Below are 24,103 nucleotides of genomic sequence, written 5' to 3'. Positions count from 1 at the left end.
TCTCTTTACTCATGCGGGTCAGCAATGGGCTTAGGTCACATTGCATGTGGTGGAAGAAAGCCTCAATTTGAGGCCAGTCTCCAAAGTCCCTACTATTTACTAGTTCCTGTAGGTGTCCAATCGGACTTTCAGAGCACAGCATCTAGAAGTTGTTGGTGCATGAGATCAACGTTTAGGAGATGTCTAGATATTAACTTGAGAGGCAGACAGGGCCACTACCCTGACCCGGGCTGCATGTGCCACCTTGTCTAAATTCCCCCATCAACTGAAGCCCACATAAATATCTGCTAGAAGCATCCATTTCCACCTGGGAAAAGCAATAGGCATAAATGTACACTGGGTCTCCACTTGTTCTGCCATAGGCTGCAGGTGTCAGATCTGATACCCTCCTTGGGAGGCCTCTGCCAGGCAGCAGGAGGAAGTTAGTGTGAGCAATAGTGGGGGTGGGGCATGAAAAGGAATGGAATAGGAAAGGGTATAGATGAAAATCATCACCAAATGAATGTGGGTAATTTGCATTTAAAATATTTTAATTGATATATAATTTACACAATATAAAATTCATTTTTAACTGTGCCTTCAGTGACATTTAGTACATTCACAAGCTTGTGCAAACATCACCATTATCTAACCCAGTGTTAGACAACCTGGTCCCTACCGCCCGCCTTTGGGCGTTTCAGCTTTCATGGTGTGCGGCAGCAAAGCAACCAAAGTATAAATAAAAAGATAGATTTAACTATAATAAGTTGTTTTATAAAAATTTTTTCTGCCAAACTTAGCAAAAATCCGACATAAAGTACTTGGTAAGTAATTATTATTATATGCTTTAACTTGCTGTAACTTTGCTTTATAAATTTTATAAAGTTACTTCCTTATTTTATAAATCATCATTACTGTGGAACCAGGGGTGGTTAGAAAATTTTACTACTAACGGAGATACAAAAGTGGGCGGTAGGTATAAAAACATTGACTATTCCTGATCTAACCCATAATGTTTCCATCAGCCCAGAAAGAAAGCCCCTTAACCATTAGCTCTCACTATACTTCTTTCTCCTTCCAGCCTCTGGCGACACCTTATCCGCTGTCTGTCTAGATGGATATGTCTTTTCTGGAAATTTCATATTTATATATATGAGGGAATACAATGTGTGACCATTTTGTCTGGCTTCTTTCAATTACCATGTAGAAAAGTTACCCATGTTATAGCATGTGTCAGTACTGTACTTTCTATGACTGTATATTCTGTTGAATTGATCTACCACTTTACCCATTCATCAGTTGACAGACATTTAGTTGTTTCTACCAGTAATTTACATTTATCAAGAGTTTATTCTGTGCCACGCAGCATCAAGCTAACATACTCATCCCATTTCACAGATAAGGAGATAGGCTTGAAGAGTGTCAAGGGTTTGCCCAAGATTAAGAGTTAGCTATTGGGGGAGCTGCGGTCTGAACTCAGTTAGTTGAACTTCAAAGGTAATAGATTCACATGATAGAATTTTACAAAGCTGCCAGAGGGTATTCAGTAAAAATTTACCCTTTACCTGAAGTTCTCAACCACTAATTTCCCTTCTCCCTTAGAGTCACTTCATTTGCCATGGTGTAGGTCCTGCCAGAAAATTATTTAAAATACAACATATGTGTACCACCATTTATTGATGAATATGTTTCACTACTATTTTTTAATTTTTTTAAAAATTAAGTGAGAGCAGGGGAGGCAGAGAGAGACTCCAGCATGCACTCTAACCAGGACTCACCCTGTAACCCTGTCTGTTGCCAATGATTTGACCAAGAAGGGCGTTGTTCCATTGCTTAGCAACCAAGCTATTTTTAGTGCCTAAGGCTGAAGCCACGGTGCCATCTTGAGGACAGGGTTGGCAAATCCCTCTAACCCATCAAGCCATGGCTGCAGGAGGGAGATGGAAAGGGGAGAGAGAGAATAGGGGGATGGGTGAAGAAGCAGATGGTAGCTTCTCCATTAAACCCACGACATCCATATGCTGGGCAGATGCTCTACTACTGATCTACTACTGGCAAGCACCATTCTCTGCTGGGAACAACTCTGCCTCGGGGGGCAGTCCCGGCACAGGGACCCAACACAGTGATTGAGGTTTATCCTTATTATTAGACAGCCTAAAGGGTTAACTCCTCCCAAGACATGGCCAAAAGCATTCAAGACTAAATTACAACAGCACGTGCACAAAACCCACAAGAAACATTCCTGGAACAATGTGCTCAGGTGATCTGGAAGACAGCACCACTGAGCCCACCAAGACATCAACTTCATAAACCCATCATAACAAATCTGGGAGCCATAGCTGCTCTACCTAATACACAGAGACAAAATGGGGAGACAAAGAAACATACCTCACATAAAAGAACAAGAGAAATCCTGAGAAAAAGAATTAAATAAAATAGAACTAATCAAAATATCAGAAGTAGGGCTTAAAAGAGTAGTTATAAGGATGCTCAAAGACCTCAGGGGAAGAATAGGTGATCTCAGTGAGAACTTAAACAAAGAAACACTAAATCTTAAAAAGGACATAAAAAACATAAAAAGAAGCCAATCAGAAATAAAGAACACAGGATCTGAAACAAAGAATACACTAGAAGGAATCAGTAGCAGGTTAGATGAAGCAGAGAATTGAATCAGCTATTTATCGACAAGATGACAGTAAGCACCCTAGCAGAGCATCCAAAAAAAAAAAAATTAAAACAAAGAAAGTCTGCCTGACCAGGCCGTGGCACAGTGGATACAGCATCGGATTGGGACATGGAGGATCCTGATTCGAAACGCAGAGGTCGCCGACTTGAGCGCAGGCTTATCTGGTTTGAGCAAGGCTCACCAGCTTGAGCCCAAGGCCGCAGGCTTGAGCAAGGGGTCACTTAATCTGCTTCCCTACCCCCCGTGAAGGCACATATGAGAAAGTAATCAATGAACAACTATGGTGCTCCAACGAAGAATTGATGTTTCTCATCTATCTCTTCCTGTCTGTATGTCCCTATCTGTCCCTCTCTCTGTCTCTTTCACACACACACACACACACACACACACACACACACACACAAAAGAAAGTAAAGAAAAACACTAAAGAACGTCAAAGGGATCTTTATAACATCATCAAGTGTAATAACATCCATACCATGGCAGTACCAGAAAAAGAAGGAATGAGGAGGGGATCAAAATCTGTTTGAAGAAATAATGACTGTAAACTTCCTTAACCTGGTGTAGGAAAATGTCACACAAATTCAGGAAACACAGAATTGCAATTAACAGAAATGTAAAAGCCTTGGCTGTTGGCTCAGTGAATAAAGTGTTGGTCCAAGTCCAGACATTATAGTTCGATTCTCAGTTTGGACACACCTGAGAAGCGACAATCTGCATCTCTTCCCCTCTCTCTTCCCTTTCTCTCTCTCTTACCCCTCAGAGCTCAATCGCTTTGAGAGTTGTCCCTTGGTGCTGAAGATAGCTCAGTTGCTCCGATCGCTAGCCTCAGGCAATGAGGATAGCTTGGTTGGTTTAAGCATCAGCCCCAGACATGGGTTGCCGGTAGATCTCAGTGGGGGTACATGTGGGAGTTTATCTATCTCCCCTTCTTTCACTAAAATATAAATCAATAAAAAATAAATAAAGATGAATAAAGAGACCCACACTTCAGAGGCCCTGGTCAGAGGCTCAATGAATAGAGTGTTGGCCTGCTGTATAGATGTCCCAGGTTCAATTCCTGGTCAGGGCATACAGGAGAAAGACCATCTGCTTCTCCCCTCTCCCTCTTCCCCTTCTCTCCTTCTTCCCCTCTGGCAGCCAGTGGCTCAATAGGTGCGAGCATGGCCCAAGGCACTGAGGATAGTTCAGTTAGTCACAGCTCGTCAGCCTCACATGCTAAAAACAGCTCAGTACTTGAGCAGTGACTCCAGGTGGGGTTGCTGGGTGGATTTCATTTGGGGCAATTGCAACAGTCAACTTCACTATCTCCCTACTCCTTACCCCAAAAATAAAAATAAACACATCATAATTGCAATGGCAAAGGATAAAGACAAAGAGAATCTTAAAAGCAGCAAGAGGGACAAAGTTAGTTACCTACAGTGGAGCTCTCATAAGTCTGTCGGGTGATTTCTCAACAGAAACAAACTCTTCATACCTGAAGGGATTGGCAAAAAATAGCCAAAGTGATGAAAACCAAGTACCTATAACAAAGACCACTCTTTCCAACAAGGCTATCATTTTAAATTGGAGGCCAAATAAGGAGCTTCCCAAGCCAAATAACCTCAAGAAGCTTACATAGTTCATTACCACCAAAGTAGCACTGCAGGAAATGTTAAAGGATCTGCTTACAGCAGAAGAAGAGGAGGAGGAGGAGGAGGAGGAGGAAGATGAAGAAGAGGAAGAAGATGAAGAAGTAGGAGAAAAAGGAGAAGAATAAGAAGAAGAAGAACAACAACAATAACAAAGAGGAACATATATATATATATATATATAATAAAACAGCAGTAAATATTAATAATAACTATTAAGCTAGGCCCTTGTTGGTCGGCTCAGCGCTAGAGCGTCAGCCCAGCGTGTGGATGTTCCTAGTTCGTTTCCCAGCTAGGGCACACTGGAGAAGCACCCATCTGCTTCTCCACCCTTCCCCCGCTACTTCCTCTCTATCTCTCTCTCCCCGCCTGCAGCCAAAGCTCCACTGTAGCAGAGTTAGCCCCCGCGCTGAGTATAGCTCCATGGACTCCACTTCAGGTGTTAGAATGGCTCTCATAGCAGCAGAGCAAGGCCCCAGAGGAGCCGAGCATCACTCCCTGGTGGGCATTCAAGACTGATCCCCCCTCTGCTTCTCACTTTGGAAAATACAAAAAAAAATAATAATAATAAGCATTAATGCAAGTGAATTAAATCATTCAATTAAAAGACACAGGGTAGCTGAATAGGTAAGAAAACATGACCCATGTGTATACTGTCTACAAGAAACCCAACTAAGAAGAAGAGATATACACAGACTGAAAGTGAAGTGATGCAAAAGAATATTCCATGAAAATGGAAAAAAATAAAAGCTGGCATAGCAGTGCTTGTATCCCTACAAAATAGACTTCAAAACAAAGGTTGCAACAAGGTACAAAGAAGGTCACTACATAATACTAACGGGATTGATCCAACAAGAGGATATAACCCTTGTAAACATACGTAACCCAACACAGGAGCATCTAAATATACAAAGAAAATCTTAGTGGAAATTAAGTGACAGACAGACAACATTAGAATCATAACAGGGGATTTTAGCACTCCAATGAATTCAATGGCTAGATCTTCCAGACAAAACAATCAACAATGCAACATTGACCTTAAATGACGCACTGGATCAGATGGATTTAATTGATCTTCACAGAACATTTCACACCAAAGCAGCAGAACATACATTCTTCTCAAGTGCACATGAAACATACTCAAAGACAGATGATATGTTAGCACACAAAATAAGCCTTTTATTTTAAGAGAGAGGAGGGGAGATAAAGAGATTGAATCCCACATGCACCCTGACCACGATCCACCCAGCAAACCGTATACCAAGGCTTTGCTCAAATCAATGAGCTATCCCTAATGCCTCAGGTCAAACTCAAAGCAATAGAGCCACCGGCTCCAAGAGGGAAAGAGAGAGAAGGGGGGAGGGAAGTGAAGAGAAGCAGAAGGTCGCTTCTTATGTGTGCCCTGACCAGGTATTGAACCTGGGACATCCACACACCAGGCCAACATTCTATCCACTGAGCCAACTGGCCAGGTAAGAACACAGAATAAGTTTTAATTAATTCAAGAATATTGAAATAAGCTTTAGTCGCATAGCTCCGGTGGTTGGAGCATTTTTCTGAAGTATAGAAGTTGCCAGTTCAATTCCTGGTCAAGGTACACACAGAAACAGATTGTTACTGTCTCTCTCCTACTCTCCCGCTTTCTCTCTCTAAAATCAATAAAATATGCATTAGAAAATGTATAAAAATCGGCCCTGGCCGGTTGGCTCAGTGGTAGAGCGTCAAACTGGCATGCGGAAGTCCCGGGTTCGATTCCCGGCCAGGTCACACAGGAGAGGCGCCAGCTGCTTCTCAACCCCTCCCCCTCTCCTTTCTCTCTCTTCCCCTCCCACAGCCGAGGCTCCATTAGAGCAAAAGATATCCCGGGAGCTGGGGATGGCTCCTTGGCCTCTGCCCCAGGCGCTAGAGTGGCTCTGGCCATGACAGAGCTATGCCCCGGATGGGCAGAGCATCGCCCTCTGCTGGGCGTGACGGGTGGATCCCGGTCGGGCGCCTGCGGGAGTCTGTCTGACTGCTTCCCCGTTTCCAGCTTCAGAAAAATCCAAAAATAAAAAATAAAAAAAATGTATAAAAATCATATCAAGCCTCTTCTCTGACCACAATGTTGTGGATAAAACTAGATATCAATTACAATAAAAACATGACACTCAAACACACAGTGATGAAATAACATGTTATTAAACAATAATTTGGTTAATGAGAAAAAAGAAATCAAAAGTCACCTGGAGGACAATTAAAATAAACACACAACCATCCAAAATATATGGGATAGAGCAAAAGCAGTCCTGAGAGGGAAGTTCATAGCATTACAAGCCTACCTCAAGAAGACAAATCTCCAAAATACAATCTAAGTTTATACTTAAAGGAACTAGAAAAAGAACAACCAACAGAGCCCAGGGTAAGTTGAAGGAAAAACATAATAAAAATCAGAAAAAAGCCTGACCCATGCAGTTGCAGTGCATTGAGCATCAGCTGGCACACTGAGGGTCCAAGATCAGAATCCTGAGGTTGCTAGCAACAGGAAGGGCTCGATGGCTTGAGCGTAGGCTGCCAGCTTGAGAATCAACATGCCAGCCTGAGACCTGGGTTGCCAGCTTGAGCACAGGATCATTGCTGTCATTTTAAGGTTGCTGCCTATAGCAGGTGTCAGGAACCTATGGATCGCGAGCCAGTTGTGGCTCTTTTGAAGGCTGCATCTGGCTCGCAGACAAATCTTTAATAAAAAAAATAATAACGTTAAAACTATACAACATTCTCATGTATTACGATCCATCATTTCCTACCGCTCATGTTCATCCTTGAGGGTGGCTGGAGACAATCACAGGTGTTTGGAGACAAACACCAAATTTTATTGGATAATGCATAACATACATGAGTCGTTGTGAGGTCAGGAAGTAAACTTTCCTCCTTTTAATCAAGTAGTTAGCTAGCGATTTGCAAAAGCCCTTTTGACGAAGAAGATGGCTAAAATAAAAAAGATGAGAGGTATAGTACTTTTCAGCAGGAATGGACAGAGAAATTCACCTTTGTGGAGAGAGCACATTCTGCAGTGTGTCTAATATGCAATGATAAAATGCATCGATGAAATGGTCCAATATAAAGCGGCACTTCGACGCACATCAAACTACATTTGCATCAAAATAACCAGTGGGGAACAGCAGGAAGAAAGCATGTCAAGAGCTACTGTGCAGAGCTATTGACACCTTGTTCAGCCAGCGATCCTGGGCTCAAGCCAGTGCCTGTGGACTTCAAGCCAGTGACCTTTGGCCTCCAGCCAGTGACCATAAATCATGTCTATTACCCATCTCAAGACAGCGACCCCACACTCAAGCCCGATCACCCCGCACTCAAGCGGTGACATCAGGATTTTAAACCTGGGTCTTCTGCATCCCAGTCCGACATGCCTTATCCACTGCACCACTGCCTGGTCAGGCAGATGCTAAAATTCTTAACAAAATAAGAGCAAACTGGATCCAGAAATATATTAAAAACTTCAGACACCATAATCTACTAAAATTTATTGTGGTGATTCAAGGTTGGTACAATATTTGCAAATCAATAAACATGATATATCACATAGACAAAACAAAGGATAAAAATCACATGGTCTTATCAAGAGAGTCAGAAAAAGCATTTGGTAAAACCCAGCACCCACTTAAGATAAACACTCTCAGCAAAGTGAGAGCTTAGAGGAATCCTAGCTTAATAAAGGACATATATAAGAAACACACAGCCACCCTCATACTCAATGGGAAAAAACTAAGAGCAATTCTCTTAAGATCAGAAAAAATACAAGGATGTCCGCATTCACCATCTTATTGAACATAGCCCTGGAAGTCGTAGCCACAGGGATCTGACAAGAGGAATAAAAGGCATCCTACCGAAAAGGAGAAAGTAAAACTGTCATCATTTCCAGAGGGCATTATATTGTACACAGAAAACCCTAAAGACTCTACCAGAAAAGTAGATATAATATATAAATTTGGCACAGTACAGAGTACAAAACTAATATTTAGAAATTGGTGGCATTTTTATACACCAATAATGAACTATCAGAAAGAGAACTAAGAAAACAATCCCATTTACTATTGCAATCACAACAATAACAAAAAATACGGTACCTAGGAATAAATTTAACCAACGAGGTAAAAGGCGTGTACATGGAAAATCATAAGATGCTCAGGAAATAAACTGAAGAGGAGACAAATAAGTGGAAGCATATACTGTGTTCATGAATAGCAAAATTAACATAGTAATGCCCATACTACACAAAGTAATGTACAGCTTCAACATAATTCCTGTTATAAATACCAAAGGCATTCTCTCACAAATCCAGAACAAATATTCCAAAAAATTTATGAGACCACAACAGATCTCAAATATTCTCAGCAATATTAAGAAGAACAAAGTTGGAGGTATCATATTACTTTTTATTAAATTATATGAAAAGGCCTAGGTTCCAAACAGCATGGTATTGACACAAGAAATGGCATATAAATCACTGGAACAGAATAGAGAGCACAGAAATAAAGCCAAGCCTTTACAGACTATTAATATTTGACACAGGAGGCAAAAACGGACAATGGGTAAAGAAAGTATCTTTAACCAATGGTATTAGGAAAACTGAACAGATACATGGAAAACGAAAACGAAATAAGAAATTAGACTACCAACTCATACCATACAATATACTCAAAATGAATTTAAGATTTAAATTTAGTCCAAGAAGAAAACATACACAGTAAAATTTCAGATATTTCTCATCGTAATATTTTTGCCAATATATCTCCTTGGAGAAGAAAAACAGGAAAAAATAAACAAATCGAACTACATCAGAATAAAAAGCTCTTGCACAGCAAAAGAAACCATAAATAAAATAGACAGGAACCCACTGAATGGGAGAATATATTTGCCAATAAAACATATAATAACGGGTTAGTGTCTAAAATACATAGAAAACATACAACTCAACAGTAAGACAAACAACTCAATTAATGGGCCAAGGACCTGAAGAGATACTTCTCCAAAGAGCACATACAGGTGGCCAATTGGCTATGAGAAAATGCTCAACATCAGTAATCATCAGAGATGCTAATTAAAACCTAAATTAGATAGTATCTAATGCCTGTCAGAATGGCTGTCATCAATAAATCAACAAACAAGTGCTGAGGAGGACATGGAGAAAACATTCTCACACACTGTTAGTGGGAATGTAGACTGACGCAGCCACTATAAAAAGCACTATGGAGTTTCTTCAAAAAATAAAATGGAACTGTTTTTTCATTCATCAATCCCACTTCTGGGAATGTATGTCGAGAAAACCGCAGTACTAAATTCCAAGAAACATACGCACCCCTATGTTTACTGCAGCATTATTTACAACCACCAAAGTACCCATCAGTAAGGTGAGTGGATAACAAGGCTGTAATGTTTAAACAATGAAATACTACTTGAAAGCAGTGCGTGCTGGAAACAGGATAAGATTCACTAATAGAAAATGTTTAGACTCTCAGAACAAAAATTAGAAGCCGGCGTGTAGCTTGTCCTTTACTTCACCCCCTGAAAACTTCTGCAGTTTCCAAGAGTTTTTTGTACCAGCTAATATCTGAGTAAGGCTAGGGACTGGACTTCCGTCCTTCATTCTGCTGACTGGGGCTGTTGTTTCCCCTCCGCCCCTGGAGCATGTCCTCTGCTCTCCAAGTAACTTGTCCCTGCGTCAGGAGAGTATTATGTTAAGTGAAATAAGCCAGGCAGAGAAGAACAAATACCATACAATCTCAGCATATGTGGAACGAACAATCTAATGAACTTACCAACAAAATAGAAACTGAGGCAAGATTACATAGAATGAGAGCTGTCAGAGGGAAGGTGGTTGGGGGGGGGCTGGATGAAATATGAAGATACCAAGCAAAAAAATGATATCTAAATAATGCATAGACATAGACGATAGTGTGGTGATAGCAGGAGGGAAATGGGTGGGGGCAGATGCACATGGGCACAACTGGGATAAATGGGGATAGAACTTTCCCTTGGGCAATGGGTGCAGATGCATGTGGAGATGTTTTATTGACTTGTACACTTCAAACCTGTATGGTTTTGTCAACCAACGTCACCTCGATAAATTCTAGAAAATAAAAAAAGGCAAAACACAACAACCCCTCTTTAGAGCTCATGGCAGAGGACATCTGACCACCATGAGAGGATGAAAAAGCCTGTGGGCAGGTGAAGTCTGCAGGCAGGTTCTGCTCAGGAATATCTATCATTTCCTTCCCCTCTGCCTCTACCTTTATCTTCTTTCTTAAAATGTAGAAAACGGAATCTCTCATCTGTCGCCTTCCCAGCTCCAAAACAAAACAACATGGAGCACATATTGCACAGAAGCCTTGAGCAGACTGGGTCCCTGAGTCACAGCAATGAATCTTCCCACTGATTCACACTGGCACTGGAGAGTGAGCAAGACAAAATTTGTCACATGAAGTCAGTCAGCTTCAGGGTCCAGGACTGTAGCCTAATCAACCCCAGAACTTCACACATCATGGCCCTTGGGTCATTCCTGACACTCATCATTTACGTATTGTGTGGATGCTTCTGCACTACAACAGCAAGAGATGAGTAAATGCAAAACAGACCACACAGAGCACACCCAGTCCTTCATAAAAAGGTTTGCTTAACCCTAACCTAGTTCACCTTGATTGACACAATGAAAACAAAGTGAGAAAAAACCCAAAGCATTCAGCAAACAGGATTTGACACTAGCAGTAAGACCTTGAGCAAGTTACTGTTATTTTAGTGGCTGAGTGCAAAATCGGGTATTAACAGTATCTATTCCCTAATGTGTATGAGATGAAATTAGTTCTTGCAAGTAAAACAGAACCAGGAGGCTTTGGAAGAGGGATGCTGGAGTATCTGAACTAAGGGCAGGGATATGAGCTGGTGCATGGAAAATCACTAAGGCAAAACCTAGCACCGTCTAGACATCTACTAAATGTTTGTAATTACTATTCCAATTATATAAAAGCAAAATACAATTTAACGGAAATAGACTAGAAGTAAAATAACAAATAATATTAATAGTGATTATGTTTAAAACTATGAACAGCCTGAGCAGGCGGTGGCGCAGTGGATAGAGCATTTGACTGGGATGCCGAGGAACCAGGTTCGAGACCCCGAAGTTGCCAGCTTGAGCGCAGGCTCATCTGGTTTGAGCAAAAGCTCACCAGCTTGGACCCAAGGTTGCTGGCTCGAGTAAGGGGTTTCTTGGTCTGCTGAAGACCTGCAGTAAAGGCACATATGAGAAAGCAATCAATGAACAACTAAGGTGTTGCAATGCTCAATGAAAAACTAATGATTGATGCTTCTCATCTCTCCATTCCTGTCTGTCTGTCCCTGTCTATACCTCTCTCTGATCTCTGTGTCTGAAAAAAACAAACAAACAAACACCCCCCCCCAAAAAAAAAAACCTATGAACAGGCAGGATTTGAAGGTTTTTTCCATTTTTTATGGCATTTTGTGTTGTAAATTTTTCTATGATGAATATATATACACTTTATAATCAGAAAAAGATCAGTTTTTTATAAATGCTGCAAAATTTTAGATTTGTCATTTCACAAAACATCTTTAGTTGACATTCTACAAATGACACCATCCAATAACGTCCCAATATTTTCTTCTTGTGAAGACAGTTTATATATCTATAAAAATAAGATAAAATATGCTAATTATCCATGCACTATTAAGTTTTATTATACAGACATATGTAAGTGAAATTTAATATCATTCAATTATTGGGATAATTGCATGAATTACTAATGTGATGAAAATAATGCACAGTATTGGGCAATTGGTCACTAGGCCAAAAGTGCCCTTTAAATTGCAATTATGGTGGTAACTCTCTAAACAAAGAAATCAAATCTGTACATGTACTCTGTAAGCTTGATATTTAATTCTCAGTTCATTCTTAATTAGAGAATGCTTTTTATCAAATAAGTTTTTTCCTTTTTTATGTTTACTGAGGTGACAGTGGATAACAAAATCATACAGGTTTCAGGTGTACAAATAATTCTCCAAAATGTCTGTCCATCAACATTTATCCCAATCCCCTCCACATAAGCCTGCATCATCCAATTTTGTGTATGTGATATTATTTATGAAATAATTGTTTTTTACATTATTCATTCCTAAAAGTTAAAAAATAGCAGCATTGGGTGACATCAGCATCACATTACTACTAGACTCATCTATCCCACTCTACAAATGTGGCCTTCTCCACCTTTTGCACCTCTAATTATACTTATTTCCAGAAGACTTGTCAGAGAAACTGGATGACCCTCTACTTGAGATATTCGGTCTACTTGATCTATTTGTTTTTTTCCATCTCCAATGTATACAATCAGAATTGAGGTGTCATTTGCTGAGATACAAATTGTTTTCAAAGCTCATTAAATCTAGGGAAACAAAAGACAAAAATAAGTAGTTTTATTTAGAAGCACCTTCCCATTTCTGTCTTCCCTGCTGGGGTTCTTATTTTCATAACCTAAGGGTCTCTCTGCCTACCGTTTATATGCTACGATTCCTTCCTAACATCCACAAGTTCCCCTCTAGAGCACTCTGCTCTAAGGGGCACCTCATTCCTATGGACTCAAGCTCAGACTTCCAGCATGGCACACAAAGAACCCCTGCCTCTGGCCACAGAGCACCCTCAGCCACGTACTCCCGTGTCCCAGCCAGTCAGGACTATTTGGAGATCCCATCATCATTTCACATTTCTCTGCCTCTGCTCACACTCCGTTCTCTGCCTGGAGTGTCCTCATTCTTCAAAGTCCAGTTCAAATGTCACTCCCCACAGCACCCTCCTTACAGAATCAGTTGTTCTTCACTGTTCCCAGAGATGTAATTATTATTCCCATTAACCATTTATCATTATCAACTGAACTTCTATCTTGTTCATCTGCCTATCTCAGAAATACACTTGTTTCTTCTCTTTCTGACATTGTAAGTGAAATGGGAACAAACTCAATAGATATTTATTAGTTTATTTCAAATGATATAAAAAACAAAACAAAACAGTAGCTATTTGGTATTTTTTTCCTCCAGGACCTGAAGTATTCTAGTATCATGCATTTTGTAACTATTTCAAATATCTATATTTTAAATCATACTACACATTTCCAATTTTTTCTTTTGATGATATCTGTACCTAATGGTGTGAATAAGAGTAGAGTAGAAATATTAAAACTTTATCAGCAAAGTATTTTTTTATTTTCATACGCCACAAAAGAACTGTCTTTAGCTCAATACCTCATTACTATCAGTATCTCAATCACAAACTTCTTGTGCACTGAGTATGTGAATAAGCATGTGATAAGGGCTGTTCTATGTACCAGGCAGGAATCCGTTATACGGAAAAGATGTGGATTCTATCCTTAAAGAGATTAAAGGATGCATATCACAGCACAGAAATATCCACACCTACTGTTTTATCAGTTTGATTTCAGTATTATTTAGAGCAGGGGTCTCAAACTCAACTCAGCATGTGGACCACAGAGCAAGATCACAGTCGTTCGGCGGGCCGCACTAGGTCTACAAAAGGCAACTGTTACGCAACATTTTTCTCACTGCAGTTGAAAACAAAAAAAATCAGTACAACAAGCACAATCCGGGCTGCATGCGGCCCGCGAGTTTGAGACCCCTGATTTAGAGGAATCTTTCTGTTCCTATGTACATAAAATTATCCACACTTCACTTAGTGAAACTTTTATCATACGTGTAGAGACTCCAAAGCTTATTTTTCTAGTAAAAGGCAATGCTAAACTTCAACTCTCTGTCCAACCTCTCTTCACTATTATTCTGTTTTGTTATTAACAATAGGCTTATGGGAATTTAGCCACCAACTCAACGCTGAAGAACTCATGCCTTATTATGACAAGGTCAAGAAAAGCAAAATGAGTAAAATCCATATTAATTACATTGTTATTTGGGGACAGGTTGAAAATAATTTCAGTAGGTAGAGTTCTCGTCTTCATTTTTCCTAGTTTGTAGAGATGAACTGCTTTGTTTGTTGCCACAAGTATCTGAAATGGATCGATGATCTACTGAAGAGAACAAAGAGAATTAGTTACACACAGAATCTGGGGTACTCTGCAGATGCACACCCCATTCGATGGTAACTCCGTGGTCAGGCTGTTTTACCTCATCACAATTCCTATAAACTATACTTTCAAAACAGATTGCAACACCTGGGTTTCGGAAAATCAAAGAATTTTAAAGCTTCAAAACTCTAAAGAGTTAAAAATTTAAATATAACATTTGTCAAGGGATAATATTATCAGAAAGATTATATTCTAAACATTTTATACTTGCAATGTCTTTTTAAAATCTTAAACCAACCCTATGAAATCTGTATTCTTATTCATCAGCAGTGGATGAGGAAATGAAGGTGACGGATCTCTGGGTATGAATGCCAGCTCTGACACTCACCAACAAGAGAACTCGGGCAAATTCCTTAGTGTTTCATCTGTCAGATGCAGGTAATCAGCACACACTCCCTGGATTTAGGTGATCAGTACATCTAAAGCCCTTAGGACGATGCCAGGAACAGAGTAAACACTATATAAAGGTCAGATACTATCTGGGCAAAGTCATAATAATCAGCAGAGTGGAGATGAAGTCTGTGTAAGCTGACTCCACAGTGTGTGCTCTCCGCACCATGCAATGCCTTCTTTGCAGAGATGGGCACCTGTCATTCTGAAGCCAGGCCAGTACCTTTCCTATTTCCTACCGTAGGGGCCTGACCCTTCAGCTTCTATTCAGTTTAATTCAAGGCTGCTCAAATCTGACTCCACTCCACAGCTTAGACAAAAACTTTGTACTTGAAGGTGACGATTTTAGGCAAACCTTGTGAAAAATAACCTCATGAAAAACTAACATGTTCTGAAATGTCCCAAATCTCTTATCAATAGTACTTACCATTGTAGGGTTTATTAATGAACCATCAATAGAACCTTCCATGGCCTTTCACTTCGAGATGCCAGCATTTTTCACATCTTTAAATAAAGGAACAGTCACCCTGCATCCTGGAAAGAGGTCCAGCTGATGTGTTGACTGCATTTCATAGGTAAGCAGGATTCTAAGGCACACAACCAAAAACTTAAACACTTCTCTTGGTTAACACTACGGTTTATAACAAAACATCCCTGTTAACAAATAAATGAAAATAACTTTAATACTGGCATGACAGAAATGTAATCTAGAAAAATTTATCCTCAAAGCACATTAGGTAGCTTCATGAGATATTATCTTTCTAACACTGCTGAGCTTTCTGTAGCTTCCTCTCCTTGGCGAAGGATCAAGTTTGCTGCCTGATCCCCGGCTGGACAGATGAGGCGAGCTCAGATACACCTCTGAGGAGCAGCTTCCCTTGTGCACAACAGGGAAAACACCAGAAATTCTTAGACCACAGTTTACCTACTGTATTAACGAAACCGCACTTCCACTCAGCCTTTTTAAGCTTTTGAGCTCAGTCATTTTACTTGTATTTTAGCATAACCTCCACACACATATAAAGGAAGAAAATTACTTTATACAAAAGGTATGGCATGACCCAACAATCAGTATTTCACACATGGATTTTAGCACAGAGGACAGACTATTAAAGAATCAATAATATTAGACTTAAAAGAAGCATAAGACACAACTCTAATAACTAGAGACATAATTATAACCTTGGATGGAAAAACAAAGCACTGAAAAAATTTGAATTCTAAAAAAATTTCAATCAAAGTCTTAATAAGTTTGAGTGAAGTAATTTGATAGGTTCATATAATCAACCTACTTCAATGGTTCCCTTTCTAGAACTCTTTCTCAGGAATCAATTAGAAATTGAGAATTTATGTAATAAGATATCCTTATTCTAACAGAAAAATATTGAAAAACTATTATCTAACAACAGAGGACAGTTTGTGCCTAAACAACCATTGAAAACTGTAGTCTATTAAATGCCTGACCTGTGGTGGCACAGTGGATAAAGCATCAACCTAGAACACAGAGGTTCCCAATTCAAAAGCCTGGGCTTGCCTGGTCCAGTCATAAACAGGAATTGATGCTTTCTGCTCCTCCCCCTTGTTTCTCCCTACCTCTTTCTCTTTTCTAAAAAAGTATTAATAAAGTCTTGAAGAAAAAAAACTGTAGTCTATTAAAGTAATTAAAGATGTGTCAAAACAGCAAGAAATAACATTAAATTAAAATATGATTGATCGCTTCTCTGCCTTTTGGCTAAGATCAAGTGTAAAATACCTGAGTGGAAAAGACAACATAAAATGTGGCATAAATTGTGTGGTTTTCAAAGAAGATACACAGTCAACAAAAAAACAAACCAGTGAAAATACAGTATACAAAAAAGTTATACCACACTTGGTGGAAAAACATCTGACGTTTTATGTTACAACCTGGGGGAAAAAAATCTATAAATAATGTACTAGCATATACGAGTTCAATCTTATTGTCATAATAGTATCCAATCAAGAAAAAAGATACTGAAAGTAACGAATATACTCAAAATATATACTCAAAAGATATAGGCAAAAAAGAAAAACGTGAAGGAAACAACCAAAATATGGTCATTTTGGGTAGTAGAGTTATAGGCAATCTTTTACTGTCCTCTACAAAAAATGTTTGCGATTATGTTCCGAGTTCTCTTCAGAGATCACACATAATATATTCAGTATATATAATCGTGGAAGAAAAAAACTTTTTGTGCTTTTAGTTTTCACATTGGGGGAAAGGGACCCTTAGAACACATCAAAAGTGTCTGGCATACAGGAGTTGTTTTATCTAATTCACTCACTTAGGCCAGAAACTTAGAATCATTTCATTAAATCCATACAGTCTTGTCAAGTTTGCCTCTTAAACATCATTTTATCCAGTCCACTTCTCCCCTATACCCACTGGCACCCACCTAGACCACCGTCTCTCATCTACAGCTGTGGCCTTCTAGGAGTGGTCGCCTCACAATACCTGCCCTCCGATCATCCAACCTCTACCCGGCAAAGTGAATCTTTCAAAATGTAAACCAACTCTTGCCCGTGGGCCGCTCTGGTTATGAGCCCCCACTCTACGTTAAGGCGTTCCAGATTCCGATACCTGGGCTTCCTCCTCTTCTGCTGCCAAGCACATCTCTGCCTGACCCGGCTCCTCCGGCCTTGGCCGCCAGGGGCTTCTCAGCTTCAAGTCACCGAACTTTCTCCCACACTCTGCCCTCTCGGCAGGAAGTTGTCCTGACTCGATTCTTGCCTCCCTCCAACTCGCTATGAGTCCATTTACCAGAGCGCCCAGGGCCCTGGGGGCGGTCCCTATTACACGGGCTCCTTAGCCCCTGTCACAACGTGACATGAGCATACAGTCCTAGGGGAGGCTTCCGTGCTGCCCTCCCAGGGCCTGGCCTCCGGAGGCGCTGGATAAACAAGAGCGGAGGGAACGCCAGGCGTCCTCCCTGACACACCCGTTACAGAAGTTCTATACTGCTCCTCCGCTCACCCACCTCCAGCACTCCTCCTTCCCGCCTGGCTCGGCTGCTCTAGCGCTGGTAGGAGTCACCGCCTCTCACCCTTGCCCACCCGAAAGATCTTCCCCTCGGAAACAAAGACTTCAACTTCCGGAAGCTCTATCGCAGTGACGCCCTGTCCCGCAGTCCGCACCTACTTTACGGATCCCCGCGAGGGAAGGTTCCGGACCTCAGTCCACCAGCCCGTCTTCTGCAGATACCTGATCCTTAGCTTGAGGCCTGTCAGCAGACGCAAAGGAGAGCCTACGTTACCTCAGACACTTCCATGAGCGAGCTGAAAGGATTCGTGGATCGGAAGCTGAGGTCTGAGTGCAAGTGTTAGCCTTACCCCTAACCTTTGTTGCGATTCGGCGGGAAGTCCCCACTTCATGTCTGCGCAAATATTGGCCAGGATGACTTCTACGGGTATCTAGGTTGAAATTCAAGTTCTTTTGGGAGGTAGGCAGGACTCAGTGTCCTTGCTCTCAGTTGGGTCTTTATAAAGGATCCGCTACAGAGAACCACACTCGGAGATTTGCTCTGGGGAAGAAGAGACTCGTGAGTACATTAATGAAATCATCCTGAGTGTGTCAGCTCCAGGAGAGGAGTAATCCCCTAAATTTAAGGCTGTATTATTCAATTAAATACAGCATTCCAGGCAACAGAGGGAATTTAAAGAGACTAAAGATACATAAGGCCTTAGCCTATTTAAGGACTTGCAAAGAGAAACATGTGACTAGAACACGGTATGTAGTGTTTGGCAAAAGTTTGGTATGTAGATTATATAAAGAACTCCTAGAACGAAAAAAATAAAATAGGAGAAAACCTAATTCAGAATGTTTCAAGCCCTAGCTGGTTTGCTCAGACAGCACATCCTCTGAAACTGCCAAGGTTGCATATGGCATCCTGGTCAAGGTACATACAGGAAGCAAATGAACACACAAATAAGTAGAAAACGAACTGAATTTCTCTTTCTCTCTCTCAGTCTAAAGTCAGTCAATAAAATATACATATAAACAAATTTCAAAAAAACCCCAAAAACGATTGGGTGACATTTGAACAGACACTTCAATGGATGATATATGAAAGGGCAATAAACACATGAAAAGATGCCGATCATGCCTGACCAGGCTGTAGTGCAGATGATAGAGTGTGGGACTGGGATGCAGAAGATCCAGGTTCAAAACCCCAAGGTCACCAGCTTGAGCGCAGGCTCATCCGGCCTGAGCACAGGGTCACTGGCTTGAGAAAGGGGTCACTTGCTCTGCTGTAGCCCCCAGTCAAGGTACATATGAGAAAGCAATCAATGAAAAAGAAAAAGAGCCACAAAGAAGAACTGATACTTGTCATCTCTCCCTTCCTGTCTCTCTGTCCCTATCTGTCCTTCTCTTTATCTTTCTCTGTCTCTGTCTCACATACAAAAAATTATGCTGATCGTCATTAGCCTCAGGAAAATGCAAATTCCAAAAACCAATGGGATACTACTATACAACCATATGATGACTTTTTTAAAAAAGCAAGACTTTAAAATCATGTTACTGTATCATCCCAACTTTACAAAACTCTCAAAATTACTAATTTATTCTAGAATGAATAAAAGCAAATCAGTACTTGTTACGAAAGGGGGAGTGGGAGACAGTGACAGGAAAGGACCCCGTAGCAATCTCTTCATTGAAACCAATATTCTGTATCTTGTTATTGTGTTATTGGGGAGTATGAATTTGTCGAAAAATATCAAATTATGTACTTTATTATTTACTTGTGGGGTTTTTTTAGGTGAGAAGCTGGGAGATAGTGAGGCAGATTCCTGCATGCTTCCCGATGGGGATTCACCTGGCCAACCACATCCAGGGGGATACTCGAGTACTGATTAGTACCTGAGGCTGATGTGCTCCAACAGAGCTATCCTCAATGCCCAGGGATATGCTCAAGTACTCGAGCCACTGGCTGTGAGAGGGAAGGAGGGAGAGAAAAAGGGGAGAATGGGCAGAGGGAGGGAAGGGAGAAGCAGATGGTCACTTCTCCTGTGTGCCCTGACAGGGAATTAAACCTAGGAACTCCATACACCAGGCTGATGCTCTATCCACTGAGAAACCGGCCAGGGCCAAATTATTAATTTTAAAAGTACATTTTACAGACTAAATTTTATATCTATTAACTATAATCTATTTCATAAACTGGATTAAAAACAGACATTAAAAACATTCTCTCAGTTCATAGCAGCTTGTTCATAACTGCCAAAGCTGGAAGCAGTCCAAATATTCATCAAATAAATGGATAAACATGCCCTGGCCCAGTAGCTCAGTTGATCATCCCAACCTGCACAGCTGTGGGTTCAAAGCTAAGTGAGGGCACATATTTATACAAGAGTTGACCAATGAATGCATAAATAAGTATAACAACACTGTTTCTCTTGTTCTAAAAATTAATACATAAAACTCAAAGAAAACGTAAATGTATAAATAAATTGTAGGTCCATACAATGCACTTCAACTTGACAATAAAAAGGATCAACTGTTGCTAAATACAATAATAGAGAAGAATTTCAAAATATGTAAGATGCTGATTAGAAAAGGCCAGACATAAAAATTGTGCATGCTGTGTGGTTCACTATAAATCTATTCTATAGAGACACAAAGAAGATCAGTGGTTCCTTGGGTAATAGGACTGGGGTGGGAAAGGGGAATACTTGGGGGGAGGGGTAAATAGCATCTCTGTAAAAGTCAGTAACCGCTGCCTGACCTGTGGTGGTGCAGTGGATAAAGCATTGTCCTGGAATGCTGATGTTGCTTGTTCGAAACCCTGGGCTTGCCTGATCAAGGCACATATGACAAGCAATCAATTAAAAAAAACGTGAAGCGGCCCTGGCCGGTTGGCTCAGCGGTAGAGCGTCGGCCTAGCGTGCGGAGGACCCGGGTTCGATTCCCGGCCAGGGCACACAGGAGAAGCGCCCATTTGCTTCTCCACCCCTCCACCGCGCTTTCCTCTCTGTCTCTCTCTTCCCCTCCCGCAGCCGAGGCTCCATTGGAGCAAAGATGGCCCGGGCGCTGGGGATGGCTCTGTGGCCTCTGCCCCAGGCGCTAGAGTGGCTCTGGTCGCAACATGGCGACGCCCAGGATGGGCAGAGCATCGCCCCCTGGTGGGCAGAGCGTCGCCCCTGGTGGGCGTGCCGGGTGGATCCCGGTCGGGCGCATGCGGGAGTCTGTCTGACTGTCTCTCCCTGTTTCCAGCTTCAGAAAAAATGAAAGAAAAAAAAAAAAAAAAAAAAAAAAAAAAAACGTGAAGCAACTATGGGCTGATGCTTCTCATTCTCCCCCCACACCTGTAAAATCAATAAAATCTTTAAAAAAACAGTCAAAGTCAGTAACTGAAAATAATCCAATCCTTCAACTGATAAATGGATAAACAAATAGTGATATAACCAAGTGCTTATATTCACATTCATTGTATAGTGCATATAAATATTTATTTGTAAAATTATGAATATTTTCTATTTTATATTAAACCCCATACTGCACATAGTCTACAGTATGTGCCTCAGAGCAGCGCAGCTTGTAATTCCGAGTATTAGGGAGAATGGTGCAGAATTATAAAAATTGACTTATTGAAAAAAAAGGATGGGATCGGGAGGCCTCTTCAATGCTGATGGCAATATACCAGTGCCCCATAGCCCCAGTTTGCTTTATTAGATAGCCTTTGCAAATAAGGAAGTCTTTGATACAAAGTTACACATCTGAGGCAAAATCAGGAACTCTCCCAAGGCAAAAACAGGAATCCTTCTATACCACCCATAAGCGAAATCAACCAACATTAGAACAAAGAGAGAAATGGCATGTAAATAGCTTCCAGCAACTTAAGCAAGCAAATGAAGTGGGTGCAAATACTCAGCATCACAGCCAATATGGAGGTGGAGAGGGGAGAATTTAGCCTTTTCCTAAGCCTTGAATTTACAAAGGCTTTTTGCCACTTATAGTCTACAACAGTATGGCTACAAATATTTTATAATTTTCCCAATCAATTTAAGTGTACATTCATTCTATTGTTTTTAATGGTAACAAAGTATCCCATTAATAAGCACCAAAATTTATAGAACCAGTCCATTATTTTTATTTTTTTTACTAGTCCATTATTGATGGACTTTTAATTGTTTTCAGTTTTTTTGTCTTGGTCTTCTGTTACAGATAGGCTGCAATGTAACATCCCTAAACTGTATACAAGTATATCTAAAGTCCTGGAAGTAGAATTTCTGAAATGAGGATACACAAACTAAACATTTTGTAAAATAAGCATTATTACCCTTTAAACATATTGTTGTTTAAAGGGTAATAATGTGTTTAAACACTTCCACGCACAATGAACTTTTTATTTGGTTCCTATCATGTGTCAGGTAGTATGCATTTAGATTTTAGAAATACCAAACAGTAATTGAGGCAAAGGTGGATATCAGGTCTAAGATTTCCACAGAGTATCAGGCAGAGGGAAAATCTATTAATTTTGCTATGATTGAAACAGCAAAGGACTGCAAGTCATACATTGGTCCAAAGGCAGAATAGAATACCAAATTTCAGGTTAAAATGTACATAATTATAATAGCAAATGCGTTTAGTCTTTTTAATTTTTAGTTTCCAATTTCTGAATTGTATCCTATGCACATGAGTTAATAATAATCTCCATAAACATTTCAGATCAGGGTAAATTGAGGGCCATAAATGTCAATTATTGAATAAATGAATGAATGAATAAATGGGCCAAAAGACTAGTTTTTTTAACGTTCCTGCAACAATCATATTCTAACCAAGCTTTATATCCATAAGCATTTGCAATTCTGGAAAACTTCCATGTAATTATAAATTGAGTTAATATTAGTAAATTGCTATTTAGAAAAAAATATCTAATTAGCACATAGCACAATTGAAAACGTACAACTAGTATATTCAAATTTGGACCTAAATCATAAATAGTCTTTTGGAATTTAGGCATGTAATGGTGAAAAAATACTATTGGTACAAATATCTGTAGACATAAAATCAAATTTAAAATGTAAATAAACCTATCTGAAACTAGAAAAAACAGCATTGGTCTTATACTTCTAATTTTTCTAAAGATACAGCTTGATGTGGAAAAAAATTAAGTTCTAGTTGACAGAAGAAAATCTCTTCTAGGCAAAATAGGGTTCCAGAAAGTATGAGAATTAGCAAAGAGTGGGCCTTTGGATGGGAGTAAATCCAACATGAGGTAATATAATGCCTTAATAGATATACAGTACACTGGGACAAAAAAAATAAGAGCAAGGAATTTTTGAAGCTCCAAACAGCTAAGTAGAAGCTACTCTAAAATCTAGCAGTATCTGGTAGGGCTCCATGTACCAACCATATAGGGGGTCCAGTGATTCCATTCTTTAATGATTCAAAAGTGAGAGTAACAAATAGTCCAGAGGTAGAGTGACTAGATATGTTTCCTCAAGACAAATCCTAGTTATTATCCCTCTGGATAAAAAATGCGGGTAGTTGGTCCATGGGACAAGACAATACCCTAACTGTACAAAGAAGGCTGGGTTTAGGTCAGTGTAGATCTTGATTCTAAGTTTCAGTGTGTTGGACTAAACTTCTTTAGGTTCCTCCTCTGGCATTTAATATTTTTGTAGAGGTTAAGATGATGGTGAGCCAGCAAGCTAAAGTTAAATGGCTGGAACTATAGAGAGAAAACAGCTATGGAGACGGTGGGCCAGAAAATCCTAATTAAGTGTTTGTCTAATAGAATTCAATGTTGGAACTGGGTATTTTAACATGTACACATTTTATTGCTACCAGACTTTATATTACCACATTTAAACCAATCTACACCACCCATGATAAGTTGCAATAGCTATGGAGTCCCTTGATTTCTCAGGGAACACATTAAGAAGACAGGCATGGCTTGTAGTATATTAAGCACAGATTGTTAACCTCACATTACAAACTGGTATCGTGGAACCTGGCATGAAGCTAAGAAGAAAACGTTTTTAAAAACTTGTAAGTTTAAGCTATATCTCTACGCTGCAACACCCAAAATTTCTCATATCAGCATCATACATCATCTTTGAAAGGACTCATGTATTATAATAGGAAAAGTAGGTCTATAGATGAAGTATGTTTCTTTGAAGGTCCCATCAATGAGTTCTCTGGGATCTTGGCACTTACATCATAATCTTCCCAATAACTAGTACTAAAAAAGACCCCAAGTAGATTGATCTAGGTTTCCCTCAAAGCTTACAGTAAAGAAAAATTACAA

The 24,103-nt window shown here is 40.1% G+C and overlaps 2 protein-coding genes and 1 long non-coding RNA gene across 11 annotated transcripts in view; all 3 read right to left on the bottom strand.

Annotated features, from left to right (window-relative positions):
- Positions 1–24,103, bottom strand: part of NAT8 (N-acetyltransferase 8 (putative)) — a 197,106-nt gene that overhangs the window by 141,038 nt on the left and 31,965 nt on the right. The window contains exons 1-3 of one of the 9 annotated variants that reach the window (XR_010750373.1): positions 17,831–17,919; positions 15,262–15,421; positions 14,253–14,387 (exon numbers count right to left, since the gene is read on the bottom strand). The exons of 1 other annotated variant lie outside the window; for it this stretch is intronic. The gene's annotated coding sequence lies outside the window, so the exon portion shown is untranslated. Of the gene's footprint in view, positions 1–14,250; positions 14,388–14,682; positions 14,886–15,261; positions 15,422–15,591; positions 15,712–17,433; positions 17,621–17,830; positions 17,920–24,103 lie in introns of those variants that run through there. 7 more of the 9 variants (XR_010750374.1, XR_010750378.1, XR_010750376.1 and 4 more) reach the window with 7 other exon arrangements.
- Positions 7,800–9,102, bottom strand: LOC136397883 (uncharacterized). The gene is made up of 2 exons (XR_010749927.1): positions 8,057–9,102; positions 7,800–7,950 (listed from the first exon to the last, which is right to left on the bottom strand). It is a non-coding gene; the product is annotated as an uncharacterized lncRNA (long non-coding RNA).
- Positions 11,901–15,402, bottom strand: LOC136400783 (EKC/KEOPS complex subunit TPRKB-like). Its single transcript, XM_066377990.1, is given in 4 exon segments — positions 11,901–11,987; positions 12,543–12,740; positions 14,262–14,384; positions 15,361–15,402. Coding segments are annotated over 4 exon segments (450 nt in total).

The sequence above is a fragment of the Saccopteryx leptura genome, chromosome 3 (genome assembly GCF_036850995.1).
Source record: "Saccopteryx leptura isolate mSacLep1 chromosome 3, mSacLep1_pri_phased_curated, whole genome shotgun sequence".
Taxonomy (NCBI): domain Eukaryota; kingdom Metazoa; phylum Chordata; class Mammalia; order Chiroptera; family Emballonuridae; genus Saccopteryx; species Saccopteryx leptura.
This window is presented reverse-complemented; position numbering and strand designations above follow the sequence as displayed.